At 47.3% G+C, this 24,078-nt stretch overlaps 1 protein-coding gene across 1 annotated transcript in view; it reads left to right on the top strand.

The window, feature by feature from the left end:
* Positions 1–24,078, top strand: part of LOC115461502 (T-box transcription factor TBX1-like) — an 83,726-nt gene that overhangs the window by 51,961 nt on the left and 7,687 nt on the right. Inside the window, exons 8-10 of the mRNA XM_030191350.1 lie at positions 2,040–2,211; positions 16,293–16,448; positions 18,256–18,323. Of these exons, the coding sequence (XP_030047210.1) occupies positions 2,040–2,211; positions 16,293–16,448; positions 18,256–18,323 (396 nt within the window). The remainder of the gene's footprint in view (positions 1–2,039; positions 2,212–16,292; positions 16,449–18,255; positions 18,324–24,078) is intronic.

Raw genomic sequence — 24,078 nt, 5'->3', positions numbered from 1 at the left:
AGATTGCAGTAATGTTTCTGGAGTGTTATTTGTTTCCAGTGCTATGAAGGCATTCTGTATGAGTGTTGTTTGGGAAAGGTGTCTCTCTGCATCATAGGCTTTGTTCTAACATTGATTCCTGTTTTCATTCTTTTGTGGGGCAAGGGCAGAAATTCTGGTTGATATGTAGTGGGGGAGTCTTAAAAAAAATTAATCTTTTAGTGTCAGAGGAAGAGACGAAACCACAGAACAAATAAAGTTGTGACAGGACACTAAGCAGGATGTGATGAACCAAACTGTCCTTTCCTGCTGAGATTTTCTACGTGATGATCTTAAGGTGTGTTAATATGTGTCCCAGCTTGAGACCTATCCACTGGAATAGTGGTGGGCCAAGTTACATAGCTTAAACAGCTGAAAAGCACTGACTAGGCCTGATAAACAGCTGATGGCTTTATAGCTGAGAGCCTGCAAGAGCAGGACTGCTTGGTAAGTCTTATTGAAACCTGGTACAACTTTCAAATTGAGTGTAACACTTAAGATGTAGAAATTAATGACAAAAATGGTAAAAAGCTTGGTTCTTAAAATGGAGTCTGTCTTTATAAAATGGCTCCCAGTATCACAAGATAGAAAGACATAGATCTCTCTCAGTATTAGGAAAGAGGTTTTAAAAGTGTTGAAATTGGCCATACAGGTAGAAAAGATGCGTGGCCCTGCCCCTTGCCCCTGCCTGGGGTCCAGCTTTGTCTCTTAGCAGCTCTGAAAGAATTTTAGAGTTATTGTGGATAATATAATATAAGGCTCAGCTTAAATAAACATTTAGAAGTTAGGAATTTTTAGGAAGGAATGGAGAACAACATGGGAAATATTATTATGCCTTTGTGTAGATCTAAATATGACTGTATCTTGATCACCACATCTAAAAACATATATGGTGGAACTAAGGTGTATAGTGAAGGACAACAAAAGTTATAGAGGGGATAACAACCTTCTTTATGATAGGAGGCTAAACAGATTATGGCTGTTCAGCTTGGAGAAGAGATGATCAAGAGGGTGTATGATAAAAGAGGTGACACATGTATAAAATCATTTCAAGTGGTAATAAAACTATGGGACACTCCATGAAACTAATTGGATGAAGTATTATTTTCACTGAAAGCACAATCAAGCTGTAGAATTTATTGCTGATGTCTAGTATAAGTGGGTTTAAAAAGAGTTTGGACAAGTTCCTGGAGTAAAAGTCCATAAATCATTATCAGCTAAGTAGACTTGGGAAAGGGGAAGTAACCAACAAGGAATGGATTTGCTTTTTGGGATCTGCCAGGTACTTCCTAATGATTTGGACTAGCCACTGTCAGAAATAGAATCCTGGATTTCATGGATCTTTTTATTTGGCCTAGCATGGCACATCTTATATTCTTAATAACTAATTTAAGATTTGTGTAACTTTTCCATGACTGCTGTACCAGTGCATGAACATGAGCTGTGCATGAACCAAGGGTGGACTGCTAGGGATCTGGGCTCCCATGCAATAAGAGGGTCCTGGGCCTCCACCCCTGGGTCCCATATCCCTCCCCCTCCCCTTCTGGGTCCCACATCTTTCACACCACTTCCGACTGGCACTCCCCCTCTCTCAACCCCTGCCCCAGGTCCGGCACTCCCCCCTCTCACTCCCCCATTTACCTCAAAAGTCCCTTTCTTTATACAGGGCCCTGGCTATCTGCCGCTGATCAGAACCTCTCTGCTGCGGCCCACACTTGTGGAAGCAGGACGTTAAGTTAGAAAGGGGTGAGTTGTGGCAGAGAGAAGGTTCCGGTCAGCAGCAAACAGCTGGAGCCCTGTATAGAGAAAGGGACTTTGAGGTAAATGCCAGGGGGGGGGGGGGAGTGAAAGAGGGGAAGTGCCAGACCCAGGGATGGAGGGGAGAGAGATATCGGGTATGTAGGGAGGCGGTACTGGGCCCTCAGGCACTGCCTGGTTGCCCGAATGTTCAGTCTGTTCCTGGCGTGAACAAATTCTGTATATGCTGAGCCATCTGATTAGCCTATTTGTGCGCTTTCCAGGTATGCCTTTCACAATTCTTCATGGCTGGTTGCAGGGAAGGCAGACCCTGCCACACCAGGAAGGGTACACTTCCATCCAGATTCACCTGCGAGGGGTGCCCAGTGGATGCGACAGATCGTGTCCTTTGACAAACTGAAGCTCACCAACAACCTGCTGGATGACAATGGACATGTGAGTACTGAAACAGAGCCACAATGTCACATTTCTAAGGAGGAAGGATGCAGACCTATTAAATTGCAAGTTTACTGTATTCTTGATTTAACGCCTATCATTAAAACATCTAAGCTAGCGGTTCCCAAACTGGGCACCGCAGCAAACTCTCAGAGGTGCCGCTGCATATTTTCCCCACCTCCCTCCCACCACCAACTTGAAAAGGTAGTTCTTTGTCATACAGCTCCCCTTCTATTTATTCCAAACTAGAAAGGTTACATCTCCACTTTTAAATTTGTGTAAAACAAGAAAAAGGAAAGGGAAGGGTGGGGGGGACACATACCGGTCTGCTATGATTTCATAAGCCTTGCTACACAGAACCAAGGCTAACAACAAACCCTCAACAAGCTGGAGGTCTCCTTCAGTTTAAAATGTATGGACTTCTGTTACTAATTCTGACCAGAATTGTGACTTTATGTCAGCAAGCTCACACTTTTGCATGACGGGCCAAAAAACTAAGGAGCCAGAAGCAAAGACCTCTCTCACGTCTTTCCCACCTCTCCAATACTGTTCCCAGTGAACAGGGGTTGGGTGGGTAGGGGTGGAATCTAGAAGCATAGCCAGGTTGAGACATCAGAGGAGTGGAGAGTGGACTGTGCAGGCGCGCATAGGCATGACGGACCGGTGGGACTGTGTCATCAGATGTCTGTTTGGGGGATTAGACCCAACTAGCTATGCCACTGGTGGAATCCCCTCCCAAATTAGCAGCAACTCCTTTAAAAAACAACTTACTAAGGATCTTTTCCTATTCTATGTCTGCGGCCAAAGAGACAGTTGAGGCTCATTAGGTGCTTTTGCTATATTAGTCCATATGTTAATAACGTCTCATCGCGACTACTGCACTGTTCTATATTCGGGTTTGTCTGTTAAATTTTGAAGAAACTCCAACTAATTCAGAATACTTCAGCTAGATTAATTTACAGGTTTAAAAAGTTTTGATTGTATTTCTCATTATATAGCAACACTGCATTGGCTTCCAGTACCAGAAAGAATCTTAATTTAAATTAGCTTGTTTGATGTTTCAGGCTATTTATGTCATTACATCTGAATTAGTGACAAATTTAGTGAGTGTTCCTTTTGTTACTACTACTACTACTACTATTTAGCATTTCTATAGCGCTACAAGGCATACGCAGCGCTGCACAAACATAGAAGAAAGACAGTCCCTGCTCAAAGAGCTTACAATCTAATAGACAAAAAAAAAAATAAAGTAAGCAAATCAAATCAATTAATGTGAACGGGAAGGAAGAGAGGAGGGTAGGTGGAGGCGAGTGGTTACAAGTGGTTACGAGTCAAAAGCAATGTTAAAGAGGTGGGCTTTCAGTCTAGATTTAAAGGTGGCCAAGGTGGCTTGCAAAATCAACTGGTTCTTCATCCTCCAATTCTTAAAGGGTTACGATTTTCCAGATTGACTGATACTGTATTCTCTTTTTCTGTGGTCTCCCACTGGAATTCCCTTCCTTTCTCTATTAGAATAGAGCCACATTATTTAAGATTTAGAAAATGTTTTTGTCAAATAATAATTTACTATGATTATTTTTTATTACAATTTTCTCTGAACAATTTTATGTTATTTGTTATGATGTATTAATCTTTTGTTATTTTTTAATTTAATTGTACTTTGTTGTAAACTGCACTGGACCCATATTTGGGGATTTAGTGGTAAATAAGAGCTCTTTTTGTACTTGCATTGGTATGTGTGACCCCTTCCCCTTTTCAACAAGTTGAAAAGGAGTGTGACTGCTTAGAATACTAGGGCTTTCATGGGAACTTGTAGATTTATATTAATGTATTCTGCATGTAAATGCAATGAATGCATATTTGGAGCCATGGGGGTTGAATTTAGTTCCTCCAGTATTTATGAAAAGCTGGCTGAGTAGTGTAGTAGAAGTGAATCGATTTTTTTTACTCGTTCCAAAAGTACAAAGACTAGGGACACTCAAAGAAGTTACATGGAAATATTTTTAAAACAAATAGGAGGAAATATTTTTTTCACTCAATGAATAGTTAAGCTCTTGAACTCTTTGAAGGACGTAGTAATAGCAGTTAGCATAGCTGGGTTTAAAAAAAGGTTTGGACATGTTCCCGGAGGAAAAGTTCATAGTCTGCTATTGAGAAAGACACGGGGAAACTACTGCTTGCCCTGGGATTGGTAGTATGGAATGTTGCCGCTATTTGAATTTCTGACAGATATTTGTGACCTGGCTCGGCCATTGTTGGAAACAGGGTACTGGGCTAGATGGACCATTGGTCTGACCCAGTATGGCTATTCTTCTGTTCTTATGGTTCCTACCTTGGAGGGTACACTTAAAGAAAAGAAGCTGACAAAAAAATATTTATTCTATTCCACATATATTATACTAGGTAGCACAAAAAGCGTAAGAAATATTACATAGACATGACTAACTTGCAGTCTCATATACTGTGAAACAAAAAAAGATAATCTATTAGAACTCCCCCCCTCTAAACTCCTAAATGGGAATTTAGAACTATTCCCCTCATCTTGAAGACTGCATTGGCAGAAGAAACCGTATTCTTCTTTTCCCCTGATGCGATTCGGCTCTATGTAAATGAGCTGTTCAATACAGAAAGTTTGGGCTGGCCTCGCAGTTTTAAGTCCCGCAAGACTTCCTGAACTTCCTGCATCTCGCGGCTCAAGTTTACATAGAGCTAAATCGCAGCATAAACACAGAGAATGTACTGTTTTGAGGCAGCTCTTCAAAAAAAACCCATAACATTCATGGGACATGAAATCATAGCATGCAATTTCTAGGTGCCGTGGAGGGGCATAATCGAACAGGGCGCCCAAGATTTCCTGAGAACGTCCTCGCAGGATGTCTCTGCGAAGGGGTGGGGAAACACGTATTATCAAAACAGGATGGGCGTCCATCTTTCATTTCAATAATACGGTCGGGGACGCCCAAATCTCAACATTTAGGTCGACCTTAGAGATGGTCGTCCATAGAGATGTTCATCCCCGTTTCTTGGCGATAATGGAAACCAAGGACGCCCATCTCAGAAACGACCAAATCCAAGCCATTTGGGCATGGGAGGAGCCAGCATTCGTAGTGCACTGGTCCCCCTCACATGCCAGGACACCAACTGGGCACCCTAGGGGGCACTGCAGTGGACTTCAGAAAAAGCTTCCAGGTGCATAGCTCCCTTTCCTTGTGTACTGAGCCCCCCAACCCCCCTAAAACCCACTCCCCACAACTGTACACCACTACCATAGCACTTAGGAATGAAGGGGGGCACCTACATGTGCGTACAGTGGGTTTGTGGTGGGTTTTGGAGGGCTCACATTTACTACCACAAGTGTAACAGGTAGGGGGGGATGGGCCTGGGTCCGCCTGCCTGAAGTGCACTGCAGTACCTACTAAAACTGCTCCAGGGACCTGCATACTGCTGTCATGGAGCTGGGTATGACATTTGAGGCTGGAAAATTAAACAAAAATTTTTTTAGGGTGGGAGGGAGTTAGTGACCACTGGGGGAGTAAGGGGAGGTCATCCCCGATTCCCTCCAGTGGTCATCTGGTCATTTAGGGCACATTTTTGATGCTTGGTCGTAAAATAAAAAGGACCAAGTAAAGTCGTCCAAGTGTTCGTCAGGGACGCCCTTTTTTTTTCCATTATCGGCCGAGGACGCCCATGTGTTAAGCACACCCCAGTCCCGCCTTCACTATGCTTCCGACACGCCCCCGTGAACTTTGGTCGTCCCCGCGAAGGAAAGCAGTTGGGGACGCCCAAAATCGGCTTTCGATTATGCTGATTTGGGCGATCCTGTGAGAAGGATGCCCATCTTCCGATTTGTGTCAAAAGATGGGCGCCCTTCTCTTTCAAAAATAAGTGACCTGGTGCCCGGGATTTGTTGAGCCCTCCTATAACAGAATATTGGCACTGGGATGCCATTACAGAATTGGTGTTCAGCACATGGCGTTGAGGTGCCTAACTTGAGACACCATGTTATAAAATTGCCCCCTTAGTGCTTCACTAGTGTAAATCTATTGAGTTATGTTCAGGGTACTCATGGCAGAATTAAGCCTTTGGTAGGCCTTAAGCAAATGAACACATTGGGGCAGGGCCGTGCCTAGGGTTTCTGGTGCCCCCCTGCAGACTATCAGTTGGCGCCCCCCCCCCCCCCCCCCCCCCGGTGTGGCTTAAGATGCAAAGGAAATAGGAGCTGAAAGATGGAGTGCATCTTTGTGGGATTGCTGAACAAATAGAGGGTTTACACCCACTTAGCTTATCGTGCTTTCATGTTCACGGAATTAGTAATTAAATCTTTGATATCTAACTGGGCTCATATATCATGCTCAATAGCAATCATGGCAAGGTTTACAAGCCTTTCTTGCGAAATACTTGATCGCAAATAATCCTATATAATAATTCTCACCTCCAACAGGATGTGCCTGGGACTGTGCCTCCCTCGGAGGTGGTCGGCTAGACAGGCACGCACTGACGTCAGTGATGTCAGTGACAGCTGATACCAAAGCAAGGGGAGGAGTAGGGAAACACACGGAGCGTGTTTCCCTACTCCTCCCCCTGTGTTACAGCCCACTGCACTCCCCTTCCGCGACCCAGTCGACCTCCCCCTTCTCGGCGAAAACTGTCCCCTGCCGCCGTCCAGTACCTGTGCTGATGGGGGACCCCAACCCCCATCAGCCGAAGTCCTGTGCTGGCCTTCGCGCCGTTGCTTCTTCAATGATCTTCGGTTCAAGTTCCTCTGCGTGCGTCTGATGTCAGATGCACGCAGAGCAACTTGGACACAAAATCATTGAAGAAGCAACGCCTCGAAGACCAGCACAGGACTTCGGATGACGGGGGTTGGGGTCCCCCGTCAGCACAGGTACTGGACGGCGGTGGGGGACGGTTTTTGCTGAGAAGAGGGGTCGACTGGGTCACGGAAAGGGGGGGTGAAAACGGAGGGACGGCAAAGTCTGGAACAGCGAGGGAGGGAGGGTGGGGGATGGCCTTGCTAGCGCCCATTTCCTTCCCTTTTGAAACGGGCATTTTTTACTAGTTTTTTACGATTTTTAACCGTGAAAATGATCGCTCACCACTTGCTACACTGACAGGAATTGTCAGCAATATTCTTAGAAACAAATTGCTATACATTGCAAAATAAGATAGCAGATGTAAATTCTCAAAGTGGACATATTCCAAACACTAAAATTAAAATACAATGATTTTTCTCTACCTTTGTTGTCTGGTGACTTTCTTTTTCTGATCATTGATAAGTCTCTGACTCTAAAGTTTAGCAATTTCATTAAAGCAAAATATATTTTCACATATCACAGACTCGGTGCCGGGCAAGATGGTGGAGGCTATTATTAAGAATAAAATTGCAGAGCATATACAAAAACATGGACTGATGAGACAAAGTCAGCACGGATTTAGTGAAGGGAAGTCTTGCCTCACCAATCTAATGCATTTTTTTGAGGGGGTAAGCAAACATGTGGACAATGGGGAGCCGGTTGATATTGTATATCTGGATTTTCAGAAGGCGTTTGACAAAGTGCCGCACGAAAGACTCCTGAAGAAATTGCAGAGTCATGGAATCGGAGGTAGGGTATTATTATGGATTAAGAACTGGTTGAAAGATAGGAAGCAGAGAGTAGGATTGCGTGGCCAGTATTCTCAGTGGAGGAGGGTAGTTAGTGGGGTCCCGCAGGGGTCTGTGCTGGGTCCGTTGCTTTTTAATGTATTTATAAATGACCTAGAGATGGGAATAACTAGTGAGGTAATTAAATTCGCCGATGACACAAAATTATTCAGGGTCGTCAAGTCGCAGGAGGAATGTGAACGATTACAGGAGGACCTTGCGAGACTGGGAGAATGGGCGTGCAAGTGGCAGATGAAGTTCAATGTTGACAAGTGCAAAGTGATGCATGTGGGTAAGAGGAACCCGAATTATAGCTACGTCTTGCAAGGTTCCGCGTTAGGAGTTACGGATCAAGAAAGGGATCTGGGTGTCGTCGTCGATGATACGCTGAAACCTTCTGCTCAGTGTGCTGCTGCGGCTAGGAAAGCGAATAGAATGTTGGGTGTTATTAGGAAGGGTATGGAGTCCAGGTGTGCGGATGTTATAATGCCGTTGTATCGCTCCATGGTGCGACCGCACCTGGAGTATTGTGTTCAGTACTGGTCTCCGTATCTCAAAAAAGATATAGTAGAATTGGAAAAGGTACAGCGAAGGGCGACGAAAATGATAGTGGGGATGGGACGACTTTCCTATGAAGAGAGGCTGAGAAGGCTAGGGCTTTTCAGCTTGGAGAAGAGACGGCTGAGGGGAGATATGATAGAAGTGTATAAAATAATGAGTGGAATGGATCGGGTGGATGTGAAGCGACTGTTCACGCTATCCAAAAATACTAGGACTAGAGGGCATGAGTTGAAGCTACAGTGTGGTAAATTTAAAACGAATCGGAGAAAATTTTTCTTCACCCAACGTGTAATTAGACTCTGGAATTCGTTGCCGGAGAACGTGGTACGGGCGGTTAGCTTGACGGAGTTTAAAAAGGGGTTAGATAGATTCCTAAAGGACAAGTCCATAGACCGCTATTAAATGGACTTGGAAAAATTCCGCATTTTTAGGTATAACTTGTCTGGAATGTTTTTACGTTTGGGGAGCGTGCCAGGTGCCCTTGACCTGGATTGGCCACTGTCGGTGAAAGGATGCTGGGCTAGATGGACCTTTGGTCTTTCCCAGTATGGCACTACTTATGTACTTATGTACTTATGTACTCTTCCTATCCAAGGAGAATCTTTTATATAAAAGCAAACACCAAAAAAAAAAACCAATCAGATTTTCACTTACCAGCTCTTCTACACTACACGTCAGCTAAACTTCCTCTGAAACTACTGTTGGAACCATTAGCCAATGAAATGGCTTTTAGCTGTAGCTTCCGGTTACCTGACAATCATGCAAACATCATTGCAGTCATGCTCTCCTCTAGGTGTACAAGCTCAGAGAAAAAAAAAACTTTGAACCACTTACAGATTTTAACAATTACACTATTTAGTTTTTATTTCTCCCCAGTCTCACTTGCACACCTCCCTCCAAACCTGGCTGTTCTCCTTAATTTGAATGTTGTTCAAGCTCACCCTGAATGAGGAGTTCATCCCACACCAACCACATAAATAGCACTTGTTGTATTCTTTCAAACAACTTCAGCAGCAGAGCCAGCCTGCCTGCCTCAGTGAGCACTGTGGCCAAGAGGGGAGTGCAAGGGAGAGAGGAGAATCACAGCTTCAGGTAAAACACTTTTGCAAGTGAGCTGACCTCAGGAAACGGTAGGCGCCCTCCAGAGGTCGGCGCCCCCCTGCGCTGCTTACCTTGCTTACTGTGTTAGCACGGCCCTGCATTGGGGCCTCGCCAACATAATTTCCATATCATCAAGCTGATCAATCCATAGACTGGTGGTTGTGTCCATCTACCAGCAGGTGGAGATAGAGAGCAAACTTTTGCCTCCCTATATGTGGTCATGTGCTGCCGGAAACTCCTCAGTATGTTCTCTATCTCAGCAGGTGGTGGTCACACATAGCAGCAGCTCTGGCTAGGCCTCCAAGCCTAATTTTTAGGTTTTGTTGAGGCCTGGGGTTGAGGGCTCTTTTGAGCAAGTGCAAACCTGGTGGTGCCAGGTCCCTCCTTTTCTCCCCCCCTCCCGCTGGCTCCGTTTAAAAAAAAAAAAAAAAAAATTTTAAACGTCCTTAAAGGCGTTTATTTCGACGTTTATTTAAACGTTCATTGCAGCTACTCACTGGGACACCAGTTCGTTACAGCTCGGAGCGGCAAGCAGGTAATTTTACCTTTTTATAGCGGGCAGGGGGTTCCCCGATTCTTCTCCTCGTGGCATATGGCGTCGGAGGGCGAGGGCGCAAAGGGTCGCTCCCCGGATCGCTTGAGCGCTTCTAGAGGGGATGCGGGGGTCTTACAGCCTGATTCGCCCTTGTTGGGTGACAGTTTCGTGACCGATGTATGTCCCGGTCCTTCCTCCGGCGTGGCGGTTTTTTCCCGCCATAAACGCCCATCCCCCGCTCCTCGCCTCCTCTTCGTGGGCCGCCATGAACGCCCTTAATTTGGGCGACGGCACAAAAGCGGCTAAAGTTAAGCGCCGTTCTTCCCGCGCGGCTCCTTCGCGGAGTGTCGCGCCGGACGCCATTTTGGATGCGCAGCATGTCTCTCCCCCGCTCTTGCGAGCGCCGGTTGAGGGTGCGTCTAGGGCTGTTGCCCAGGCTGCGGAAGTGCACAGTCTGGGGGGTTTCTCCCCCGAGTTTGTTTTGCTGCTGCATCAGGCTTTCCTCATGCAAAACGCTGCCCCTGCTCCCTCTTCTGGTAAAGAGGTTGAGGTTCCCAGAGGTAAACGCCCTCGGGTTGATTTCCAGGCCTTGGCGGACTTTGTCTCCTCCGATGTAGATGAGGGCAGCGTGTCTGAGGTCTCCCAACGGTCCTTTGCGGATTCCTTGGAGGAGACGGATCCCCGCTCGGATGGAGCGGATGACCCCTCTGCAGCGCGGCTTTTTAGCTCAGAGGATTTGCCCAACCTGTTGTTACAGGCCATGGACACTTTGAAGATTTCCTCTCCGGAGGACGTCTCTCCCTCAGCCCCTGTTGGCTCTGCCATTATGCTGGGGACGAAGCGCCCACCTAGAACCTTCCACGTGCATGATGCCATGCACACCTTAATTGCGGCTCAATGGGATGTCCCGGAAGCAAGCCTTAAAGTGGCTAGGGCTATGTCCCGCCTCTATCCTTTGACTGAAAGTGAACGTGAGGCCTATCTGTGGCCTACCGTGGATTCTTTAATCACTGCGGTGACTAAGAAAACGGCGTTGCCGGTGGAAGGTGGCACGGCCCTAAAGGACGCCCAAGACAGAAGATTGGAGGCGGCCTTAAGGTCGTCCTTTGAGGCAGCTGCTTTAAGTTTGCAGGCCTCAATTTGCGGCTCCTATGTGGCCAGGGCGTGCCTGACTATGGTGCAGCGGGCTTTCCCCTCGGATCTTTCCTTGAGGGCTGATTGGCCGGCCCTGGAATCGGGCTTAGCCTATTTGGCAGACTTGCTGTATGATGTCTTGAGAGCCTCAGCTAAAGGCATGGCTCAGACAGTCTCTGCGCGGCTGTGGCTTTGGCTGAAACATTGGTCTGCTGACCACGCCTCTAAATCCCGCCTGGCTAAGTTGCCTTTTAAAGACAAGCTGCTCTTTGGGGTCGAGCTGGACAAAATCGTGACCGATCTCGGCACGTCTAAGGGCAAGAAGTTACCAGAGGTCAGGGCTCGGGCTAGTGCTCGTCCCGGTACCTCCAGAGGACGGTTTCAGGAAGCCCGTCGGTACCGCCCGGGCAGGTCGGGTTCTTCTGCCCCCTCTTCCTTTAAGAGGAATTTCTCCCCCAAGCAGCATTCCTTTCGCAGAGACCGCCGTCCCGGAGGTGCTCCCTCCGGTCCTCCCCCAGGGTCTCGTACCCAATGACGGGGCCTTGGTCCACGCCCCAGTGCAGATTGGAGGACGGCTGTCCTCGTTTATGGGCGAGTGGACCACAATAACTTCAGACGCTTGGGTGCTGGAAGTCATCAGAGACGGCTACAAGCTACAGTTCTGCCGACCCTTAAAAGTCGGGTTTGTACTCTCTCCCTGCAAGTCTCCAGTCAAAGCTGTGGTAGTGCAGCAGACCTTGAACAATCTGATCCGCCTGGGGGCGATCGTTCCGGTGCCAGAAAATCAGCTTGGCAAGGGATGTTACTCCTTTTTTCTTTGTGATACCAAAGAAAGGAGGTTCTATACGGCCTATCCTCGACCTCAAAGGGGTCAATTGGGCCTTGAAAGTTCGGCACTTTCGCATGGAGACCCTCCGCTCTGTTATAGTGGTAGTGAAGGCAGGAGAGTTCCTGGCATCCTTGGACATCAAGGAAGCGTACTTGCATATTCCCATCTGGCCTCCTCATCAACGCTTTCTGCGTTTTGCAGTACTGGGCCGACACTTCCAGTTCAGAGCCCTCCCGGTCGGGTTGGCTACTGCTCCGCGGACCTTCTCCAAAGTAATGGTGGTCATCGCGGCCTTCCTGAGGAAGGAAGGAGTTCAAGTCCATCCTTATCTGGACGACTGGTTGATCCAAGCCCCCTCTTATGCAGAGTGCGGCAAAGCTGTGAACCGGGTGGTTGCTCTTTTGAGCTCCCTGGGGTGGATCATCAACTGGGAGTAAAGCCAGCTGCACCCGACTCAGTCCCTGGAGTATCTGGGAGTTCGATTCGACACCCAAGTGGGCAGAGTGTTCCTGCCAGACAATCGGATTGTCAAGTTTCAGGCTCAGGTGGACTAGTTCCTAGTAGCCTCTCCTATTCGGGCTTGGGACTACGTGCAGCTGTTGGGCTCTATGACGGCCACGATGGAAGTAGTGCCCTGGGCCAGGGCTCATATGAGACCACTACAACAATCTCTGCTGCTGCGCTGGACTCCGATGTCGGAGGATTATGCTGTGCGCCTTCCCTTGGACCCAGCAGTGCGCAAGGCGCTGAGCTGGTGGACGCAGACAGACAAGTTGTCTGCAGGAATGCCTCTGGTGTCCCCGGAGTGGATTGTCGTCACGACAGACGCCTCTTTGATGGGCTGGGGAGCCCACTGCTTGGGAAGGACAGCGCAGGGGCTCTGGTCTCCTGCAGAGGCAAGTGGTCTATCAACCTCCTGGAACTCAGAGCCATTCGGTTGGTGTTGTTGGAGTTCATCCCGGTACTGGTGTTGAAGCCTGTACGGGTCCTGTCGGACAATGCCACGGCTGTGGCCTATGTCAACCGCCAGGGAGGTACCAAGAGCGCCCCTCTAGCCAAGGAGGCCATGAATCTATGCCAGTGGGCGGAAGCGAACCTGGAACAGCTGTCAGCGGCCCACATTGCCGGAGTCATGTATGTCAAGGCGGACTTTCTCAGTCGCCATACCTTGGAGCCCGGAGAGTGGCAACTATCTGCTCAGGCGTTCTTGGACATCACGAAGCGCTGGGGCCAGCCGAGCCTAGATCTGATGGCGTCATCGGCCAATTGCCAAGTGCCGCGCTTTTTCAGCAGAGGACGGGACCCTCGATCCCTGGGAGTAGATGCTCTTCTCCAACAGTGGCCGACACAAGAGCTCCTCTATGTGTTCCCGCCCTGGCCCATGTTGGGCACGGTGCTAGACCGGGTGGCAAAGCATCCCGGCAGGGTAATCCTGGTGGGTCCGGATTGGCCCAGACGTCCCTGGTATGCGGACTTGATCAGGCTCTCAGTCGACGATCCTCTGCGGCTGTCAGTGGAGCAGGGCCTGTTACATCAGGGTCCCGTGGTGATGGAGGATCCCTCTCCCTTTGGTCTTACGGCCTGGCTATTGAGCGGCAGCGTCTGAGGAAGAAGGGCTTCTCAGACAAGGTCCTCGCCACTATGCTGAGAGCGAGGAAGCGCTCTACTTCTACTGCTTACGCCAGGGTTTGGCGTATCTTTGCAGCATGGTGTGAAGCAGGCTCACTTTCTCCCTTCACTGCTCCAATTTCTTCAGTGTTGGCGTTCCTGCAAGAAGGTCTGGAGAAAGGCCTGTCGCTCAGTTCCCTTAAAGTCCAGGTAGCGGCTCTGGCTTGCTTCAGGGGCCGCCTGAAGGGTGCTTCCCTGGCTTCGCAGCCAGATGTGGTGCGCTTTCTCAAGGGAGTTAATCACCTGCGCCCTCCTCTGCACTCAGTGGTGCCTGCGTGGAATCTCAGCCTGGTGCTAAGAGCATTGCAGAAGCCGCCTTTTGAACCCTTGTCGAGGGCATCTCTGAAAGACCTGACGTTGAAAGCAGTCTTTTTGGTGGCCATCACTTCAGCCAGAAGAGTTTCCGAGCTCCAGGCGCTCTCATGTCGAGAGCCTTTTCTGCGGTTCACTGAGGCAGGAGTGACTATTCGCACAGTGCCTTACTTCCTGCCCAAGATTGTTTCTCGCTTCCATGTGAATCAGCAGCTCTGTCTCCCTCCCTTTCGTAGGGAGGACTACCCAGAGGAGTACTCCGCTCTTAAATATCTGGATGTGAGACGAGTCATCATCAGATACTTGGAAGTGACCAATGATTTCCGGAAATCGGATCATCTGTTTGTCCTGTTCGCAGGTCCTCGTAAGGGTCTGCAGGCTGCTAGGCCTACAGTGGAAAGATGGGTCAAGGAAGCCATTGCAGCGGCTTATGTGGCCGCGGGGAAGGTGCCGCCTATCCAGCTGAAGGCTCACTCCACGAGAGCTCAGGCGGCCTCGAGGGCAGAGGCCGGATCCGTCTCCTTGGAAGAGATATACAAGGCGGCAACTTGGGCTTCGGCTCATACATTCTCCAAGCATTACCGTTTGACTGTGGCTGCACGGGCGGAGGCCCGGTTTGGAGCTTCAGTGTTGAGGTCAGGGATTTCTATGTCCCGCCCTGGGTGAGTACTGCTTCGGTACATCCCACCAGTCTATGGATTGATCAGCTTGATGATATGGAAGGTAAAATTATGTATAATCATACCTGATAATTTTCTTTCCATTAATCATAGCTGATCAATCCATAGCCCCTCCCAGATATCTGTACTGTTTATATTCTGGTTGAATTTTAGGTTCAAGTTTAGCCTTCAGTTACTTCAGGAGGACTTCGTGTTCAAGTTCTTCTTTCACTTGGATTCTTCAAGAGTTGAGACGAGTTTGTGTTACAGTGAGCTGCTGCATTCCTCTCCCCTCCGTTTTACGGGGCTGGATTGAGATTTAAATTCTGCCGGCACTCCCTCCCGCTTCGTGCGGCTGTAGGGCAGCTTTGTACCCCTCCCGCTTCGGCAGTGTTAGGGTCAGTCAGCTCCTCCCGCGGTTGCGGTTGCAGGATAAGCCAGATCCCCCCGCATCGGCGGGTGTGGTGTCCCTCCCCCGCTCCGCGGGGATGAGCTGGACGGATTCCCCTCCCCCACTTGTGTGGGGATGAGCTGGGTTAATTCCCCTCCCCCGTTTCGGCGGTGGTGAGCTGGGCAGAGTGTCCCTTCGTGGGTGTAATTCTCTTAAGTGCTGAGTCCTGCGGATGGAGCTTTGATATCGACATACTGAGGAGTTTCCGGCAGCACATGACCACATATAGGGAGGCAAAAGTTTGCTCTCTATCTCCACCTGCTGGTAGATGGACACAACCACCAGTCTATGGATTGATCAGCTATGATTAATGGAAAGAAAATTATCAGGTATGATTATACATAATTTTACCATAAATACATTTTAAAACTCCCTCAAATGGGGTCCCACATGTTTCTGACTGTAGAGGGAAATCAGCAGAAGCAGCAGTTAAGAAGCAGTGCTCACCGAACTCTGACTGGAGAAAAGTGCACAGGGTACTGGGAGAATAAATAGAACTCTGTGAGCAAAGGTGACTCTGGTCACCACGTCCCCAACTCTTCTTTCTGCCAGTAGTTGACTTACTAGGACAAAAATCTGCTTTGCCAATGAATTAGCACAACTGAGAGGACCCCTTCTAAACCTTCTCCCCTCCCCTCTCCCAATATTCAAAGTTAGTTAACTGGTCAGGAATAGCTCCTGGCGGGTTAAATAGGGTTTAAGCACCTAACTGCAGATATTCAGTGGGAGATAACTGGTTATCTCCCATTGAATATATCGCACGACATAGCCAGTTAGGTGTGGATATTCAGCGCCTAACCCGATATGTTGAGCATTCAAAATAGGCTGCTTACATAGCAGGTCTATCTTGGATGACAAAAAAAGTTAACTGGTTAATGCTGAACATCGGCATATCTGGTTAGCAGCCAAAATAAACCCAGATATTCAATGCCAGTCACCAGCTGAATATCGGGTCCTTGGACTCTAGGCACATGTCTAGTTTGTCTATACTTTAATCCTGCCCTGAGGCTGGTGATGGAAGTGATGGCAAGAAAGGGTGCACAACTGGCATAAGTGAGAAACGAATATTGGCAAAACCTTAAACAGTGCTGAAGAGGTCTGGAGTTAGGTAATAGGTGGTAGAGAAGAAAAGAGTATGGGAGAGATGAGAAAGTACACATATATAATATATTTTACATTATCCTGGGCAGATCATCTTAAATTCGATGCATCGATACCAACCACGGTTCCATGTGGTCTTTGTGGACCCACGCAAGGACAGTGAGAGGTACGCTGAGCAGAACTTCAAAACCTTCATCTTCCAGGAGACTCAGTTTACAGCCGTCACTGCCTACCAGAACCACAGGGTAAGAGGAGGTAGTTTTACATGGTCAGGCCATACTTCTGTTCCCAGGATAATGATATTACATGTGACCTGGAACTTCAGAGAGAGGCTCACATCCCTTCAGCTCCCTTTATTTTCAAAACTTTTTATTTAAATTTATACAAAGTGCCAACAAGTCAAACACAAAGATTACAGTTATCAAAAGCACACTTTCTCCTCTATTCCCTCTAAGCTGAGTGAGAGTCCTGCAACTGCATTGCTGCCAGTAAGGGATGGTGTTTCAATATTGTGTTTTCAATGGCTAGAGATAGGCAGGTTCCCTGGAGTCCTGCAGAGCCTGCTGGTCCCTCACTATTGAAAATGTGATAGTGAAATAGCACCACCTATTGGCAGGACAATAGGTGGAGGACTTCTGCTCAATTTAGAGGGAACAGTGACCCCCCTCCCTTGCCTCCCCCTCAGAGACTTTGCTCTTCACACTGTTTCCTGGATTAGCTTCCTTGTCATTACGTCACTGGGTGTGCCAGTGAAAGCCAGTACTCGCAATGGAAGTCTCATGTTCTATGCTAACTTCTATGGAGTCTCTCTCTTCTTTCCTCATTACTTCCCTTATGTGCTGCATTGAATTAACAGTAATTGGTGTTTTTTTCATGCATAAACACAGGAAGGCTTATTTTTAGCCTCCCTATAATACTTGCTGGCTCATGGACCTGCAAGCCAATTGTCCCTTTGCTTTAGCTCACAAATGCCCTCTTTCTCATAAATTTTCAGAGGAAATTTGCCAGTAGCTGTACATTCTCTAGGCACTTCATTACCACTGAAGAAAGGCCTCTCCTGAAAGGTTCCATTTCTTATTTTCCCCTCAGTCTCCTGCTCTTCTACAAACTGGGTAGCGCTCATAGAAGTGTCTGGAAGTGGCCTATCTACCCTGGCTGCCACCCAGGGCGAAGCACCCCCCTTCTCCAGGCACATTCCCCCATCCGCCCTCCTCCGAGCAAGGGGGTGTGCTCAGCCATCGCGTAGCTGTCAGCTCTGCCGGTCTCCTGCCTCCTTGGACATCAGCTTCCTGTTCTGGGGCACGGCAGAGCCGACAGCTGCACGATGACGGCTCAGCGCACCCCTTACTGCCTGCACCCAGAGTGGACCACCCCCACCATCCCACCCTTGGTATGCTGGAATGGAACGACTTGGTCAGGCAGGTGATTGGTTATGCTTGAGTATCAGCTTGGTACGAGACTAAATTAGAGGCATGACTGTTTATTCAGTGGTATTACAGTCTGCACGTCTCCTTTGTTTACGTAAGAGGTGCTGAAATAGCATTGTAACCTGCATTAGTGCTCACACATAAGGATGGAGGGGACTGATCAGTGCTCCCCAAACATCAACCACATCACTTTACCTGAACCATGGAAGTGTAATAAAATCATGTGCTCTGCTACCAGCTGTGGCTAAAAATTAATGCATCTAATTGAATCTCACTTAAAGGATTGGGCATCAAAGGATCAATAACCAACCTGCTGAATTTCCTCCTGTCTGGCTTTTTGACTAAGAGAAATCAGTAGCTTGGTTCAGATTGTGTAATACAGGGGATAATGCTTTGCCACTCAACCTCACTGAAGACATAAAACTTGACCCTGACCAAACTGAGAGAAGTAAGCCACAAAATAAACAGATAAATACACTCTTTCAGGATGAACTTGCCTTCCAGACCAGAGGGGGTTAAGTGATCTCCTTTGGCCTCCCCAAGGAGAGGACTGTGTCTGGGGTGGAGAGATGTGGAAGATAAGCTGGGGCTCTCCACAGGGCTCACATCTCTTTTCTTATTTCAGATCACACAGCTAAAAATCGCCAGTAACCCATTTGCGAAGGGTTTCCGGGACTGTGACCCTGAGGACTGGTAAGCATATTGAGGAATCCCTCTGCACTTTGATTTTAGGTTTCATGCTAAATGCCTGTTTTTATTGGTCATAAGGACTCAGGAGTCCACAGAAACATAAAACCAACCCATACAGAAAAGTACTTGCCTGGGGCCTGGACCTCTGAAAAGCAGGCAATAGAGATCTATGACTCTATGTTCTAGGTTAACTTTCTGTATAGGGACCTTGTCTTGGGGAACTCCATTAGGCAGCTGTCACTCCAAGAGCCCACATAACATTTATTTTATACCTGACCTCTCTCCTCCTGCACTCAGCACATACACACTCTTTTACAAGGGGGTGTGTCTGGGGGAGGGGGGAGGGGGGAAGCGATTTCCCTTCAAGGCGCAAGCATAGACATCATGCTTCACTAGGCTGACCCACGGGTGCCCTAGGTGAACGTTCAGTTGTGCATACCAACATCTTCCCTGCCAGGGACAGCTCAAGGTCCTTCCCCTTTATGTCCACCATCTCCCCTTCCCTATCCTTCATGAAGTGTCCTGCATCTCCCTCCTTCTCTCCCCCTATTTCTGATGTGCTGCTCTGCCACTACCAAGACCTCCTGGGTCTGCGTTCTAAACCACAGTCAGTGTGGCTGGCACAGGATCTTGAGTATCTGGACAGGTTCAAATCCTGCCACATCCCTCTTCCTTAGAACTTCCTGTATTGGCCGACCCAACTCTGACTTAATGACTTTGCTGTGCTGGTGCCGTTCCCAAATATTTGTTGCCCTAGATGGAAGCCTAATCTGCCTAGTGGTTGGGCTGGCCTTGTGCATACAGCAAATCACTAAGGAATGAATTGCTGCATCTATCAAATCCCAGGGTTACCATATTTGCAGAGACAAAAAAGAGGACACAAAAATAAAAATAGTTGCTACCTTTGCTACAGAAATATTTAATCTTAGCAAATGTGTAAATGGCTTTTAGTTAATGAACGCACATCAGTGACTGACTTATAGTACAGCAGTAGACAATAATCTACTTTTCAAAAACTTCTGGATTTGAGTTTGACTGAGTCTGAGCCTAAGCGTAATCAGAAGAGTGGATATCCAACAACTTTGGCTGGCTTCTGAGATGAAAGTCTTTGCATGACATATGCTTAAAGTTGTACTGCACGAACAAAATTCGTTTGACAGATTCAACCAGCAAGTGTGTTGGGCATAAGCACATAAAAGAAAAAGAGGATATTTTCCTAACAATTAAAAAAACTTGGAGGACATAGCTGAAGGAATCCAAAAGAAGGACATGTCCTTTTAAAGAGGACATGTGGTAACCCTAGCAAATCCACCACTAAAATGATCATAATCCCTAGTTGACTGTGGTTTCTATGGGAATAGGCAAAACCATTGCAGCTATCACCACAGGGGATGCTATAGTAGAATGGTATACACCTCCTCATTACACTAAGATGGTATGGTTCAAGTTTAATTGATATACTGCAAATAAAAACCATCCTACCGATATTCAGCTGGCGATGGTCAGCGTTTTTATGTCTGTTGCTGGCTGTATTCTTGGACATTCAATGTCAGGCCATGTCTGGGCACCAGCTTTGAATATCCGGTTGTATGTTGGCAGCTCCCATAACTTGTTGTAACTGAGCATGCAGTTGCGCTAGAGTAACTGCATAGCGGAGGGTTCAGTTGAGCTCATGGCTTGGTCGTGAGCCCTTGAGCCTAGGCCGAGGCCTAGTATAGCTTTTAGGCCAAGGCCTAGGATGGACCGAACAGGTACTATAAGCCACCCCAGCTACCAAGCCCTGCATATACACACGCGACCAATTTGCACTACCAGAAAGGGGAAGATAGGGCATTCAGGTGGGCCTTATGGCCTATCGGGAACCCAGTTGCTCAGAATACAGTCATATGGGCCTCACGGCCTAACCAGAACCGACTCAAACCCAGGGAAGGGAGAAATAAAAAACGAGGGGTTCCCACGGGGACTAGAGCACCAACATACTAAGTGCTCGCTAAGGACACAAGGGAAAAATGAACTAAGAGAGGTAACTATAGGAAACATGTCAGGCTGTACCCCACAGCACACAAAGGAAATGAGGGACTGAGAAATATGGATACAGAGAGCAGAGACCCTCAGCAGACAGGAGAGGGAAAAGCCAGCAAAAAATAGAAAGCCGGGCCTGAGACGCACCCTGTTCAGAAAGAGCAGTACACAGTAATAGCGAGGGTAGTGACAGCAAAAAAGAATTAAAACAGTCACAAGGGAAAGACTGCTCCAAGCACTTAGCTGCCAGAGGCAGGCAAAATACTACACTCAAAGGGTTAACCAGACTCTGAACACACAGCTGCCAGAGGCAGGAACACTGCAGACAAGAGTTAACGTAAACACAGGGAAGAACAAACAAACAACCCCCACAGAAAGAAACAAAGGTTCGGAGTCTGCCACAAAGACAAGAAGCAGGACAAAATACAAACACAGCACAAAGGGTAACTCCAAGGGAAACAAAACAAACAACCTGGAACAGAATGATAAACGAGCTTACCACAAAGCACCACAGTCAAACAGAGGAAATCACAGGTGAGGGAAGAGGGGTAATCAGACACGTGCTGGAAGCAGCAAGCACACTGAGACAGATCAACAGAGGGCTACAGCAAGGAAGGAGAAAACAAACTCTATAACACACAGAGCAAAAGCTCAAATAGTGCAAGGTAAAGCTTCAGCAAAAAACAGATATTGACAACTAAGGATCAATGTGTAGGTGGGTGTCCTATCCGGTCTTATTTTATGTGCATATAACTGTTGTTATTATCATTTTATGTGTATATAATTGTCTTTTAAGACGATTGTTGTCCTATGAATTTCATTTTGTATTCAATTCATTTTATTTTATTTTGTATGTTATTTTATATTATATGCTGACATATTAATTATGCAACTTATATCTATTTGTTATATAGGGTTCTGTTATATGTATTTTAAAAATATTTTACAATGAGGGGGAAGAGAGATGTTGGGCTTAGGGCACAAGGCGGGGGGGGGGGGGGGGGGAAGGGAGAGAAAGAGATGCACAGGAGAGGTAGGGGAGAAAGAGGAAAATGTTGAATCTAAGGGATTGAAAGAGAGATGCTGGACATTGGGAGGGAGGGAAGACACGGAGAAATGCTGGACCGTGGGAGAAGGGAGCAAGAGGGAAGAGAAAAGGAACAGGAAGGTGCTGGGGATGGGGTGGGGGTGGAGTGGAAGATATCAGGCTATGAGGGTGGGGAAGGGAGAAAGAGGGAGCAGATGCTGAGCTAGAAGGGTGGAGGGAGGAAGATGTTGTGGGAGAGGTGGGGGAATGAATGAGAGGAGGATAGTGATTATAGGGGGTAGAAATATGTTAATGGGGAGTAGATTAAAGATAAAAGGGAATGGAAGGCTGGGGAAGGAGAGAGATGGGGAATGGGAGAGCTAATGGGTAAGAGTAGAGATAGAATTTGATGAATAACTGAAAAGAATAAAGAAAGAGAAGGGTGAGAGAGGGTGAAATTTGAGTGAACAGGAGGCAGTAAAGAAAAAAAGAGAGAAAAGAGCTAATTAGGAAAGACCAATATGTCAGAGGCAGGTGTAGTTAGAGAATGGAACAAGACAGGAGAGAGGGGAAAATACAAGAGGACAGCAACCACTTGAAGGAGAATTAGCAGGGGACAGGTAAGCAGAAAAGAGAAACTGGAACCAACATGATGGAAAAATAAAATGTCCAGACAACAAAGGTAGACAAAAGCATTTTATTTTTAATTAATTAACTGAAATATGTTAGCATTGGGAAATGTACAGTGGTGGAAATAAGTATTTGATCCCTTGCTGATTTTGTAAGTTTGCCCACTGACAAAGACATGAGCAGCCCATAATTGAAGGGTAGGTTATTGGTAACAGTGAGAGATAGCACATCACAAATTAAATCCGGAAAATCACATTGTGGAAAGTATATGAATTTATTTGCATTCTGCAGAGGGAAATAAGTATTTAATCCCTCTGGCAAACAAGACCTAATACTTGGTGGCAAAACCCTTGTTGGCAAGCACAGCGGTCAGACGTCTTCTGTAGTTGATGATGAGGTTTGCACACATGTCAGGAGGAATTTTGGTCCACTCCTCTTTGCAGATCATCTCTAAATCATTAAGAGTTCTGGGCTGTCGCTTGGCAACTCGCAGCTTCAGCTCCCTCCATAAGTTTTCAATGGGATTAAGGTCTGGTGACTGGCTAGGCCACTCCATGACCCTAATGTGCTTCTTCCTGAGCCACTCCTTTGTTGCCTTGGCTGTATGTTTTGGGTCATTGTCGTGCTGGAAGACCCAGCCACGACCCATTTTTAAGGCCCTGGCGGAGGGAAGGAGGTTGTCACTCAGAATTGTATGGTACATGGCCCCATCCATTCTCCCATTGATGCGGTGAAGTAGTCCTGTGCCCTTAGCAGAGAAACACCCCCAAAACATAACATTTCCACCTCCATGCTTGACAGTGGGGACGGTGTTCTTTGGGTCATAGGCAGCATTTCTCTTCCTCCAAACACGGCGAGTTGAGTTCATGCCAAAGAGCTCAATTTTTGTCTCATCTGACCACAGCACCTTCTCCCAATCACTCTCGGCATCATCCAGGTGTTCACTGGCAAACTTCAGACGGGCCGTCACATGTGCCTTCCGGAGCAGGGGGACCTTGCGGGCACTGCAGGATTGCAATCCGTTATGTCGTAATGTGTTACCAATGGTTTTCGTGGTGACAGTGGTCCCAGCTGCCTTGAGATCATTGACAAGTTCCCCCCTTGTAGTTGTAGGCTGATTTCTAACCTTCCTCATGATCAAGGATACCCCACGAGGTGAGATTTTGCGTGGAGCCCCAGATCTTTGTCGATTGACAGTCATTTTGTACTTCTTCCATTTTCTTACTATGGCACCAACAGTTGTCTCCTTCTCGCCCAGCGTCTTACTGATGGTTTTGTAGCCCATTCCAGCCTTGTGCAGGTGTATGATCTTGTCCCTGACATCCTTAGACAGCTCCTTGCTCTTGGCCATTTTGTAGAGGTTAGAGTCTGACTGATTCACTGAGTCTGTGGACAGGTGTCTTTCATACAGGTGACCATTGCCGACAGCTGTCTGTCATGCAGGTAACGAGTTGATTTGGAGCATCTACCTGGTCTGTAGGGGCCAGATCTCTTACTGGTTGGTGGGGGATCAAATACTTATTTCCCTCTGCAGAATGCAAATAAATTCATATACTTTCCACAATGTGATTTTACGGATTTAATTTGTGATGTGCTATCTCTCACTGTTACCAATAACCTACCCTTCAATTATGGGCTGCTCATGTCTTTGTCAGTGGGCAAACTTACAAAATCAGCAAGGGATCAAATACTTATTTCCACCACTGTACATAGCAGATGTCTTTGTACTTTGTTCACTAGAAAAGGAAATGCATTTCCTTTCTATTTCTATAGTGTTACAGTACATGCTTTTTGGGGTTCCCAGTTCAATTTTTGTCTATGTGTTTTTATTTCTAATTTGTGATCCCTTGTTCTGTATTTGGTGAGGGTATGTCAATGGGATAGTTTTGGCAGGCGGAGAGATCAGAGGGGAGGCAGAGAGGAGCGAGGATCCGGGGGGGGGGGGGCCCTCCTTTATTTTCTGACCTGGGCCCTAGCATGTCTAACACCAGCCCTGACCGTTGCTGTAGCTGGTGGGGATCCCCAAGTATCACCAGCTGAGGACCTCCTCCAAAGACAATCAGAATTCTTTTCTACCAA

The sequence above is a fragment of the Microcaecilia unicolor genome, chromosome 1 (genome assembly GCF_901765095.1).
Source record: "Microcaecilia unicolor chromosome 1, aMicUni1.1, whole genome shotgun sequence".
In the NCBI taxonomy this organism is placed as follows: Eukaryota; Metazoa; Chordata; class Amphibia; order Gymnophiona; family Siphonopidae; genus Microcaecilia; species Microcaecilia unicolor.
Note: the sequence above shows the minus strand (reverse complement) of the source record. Positions and strands in the feature narration are given on the sequence as shown.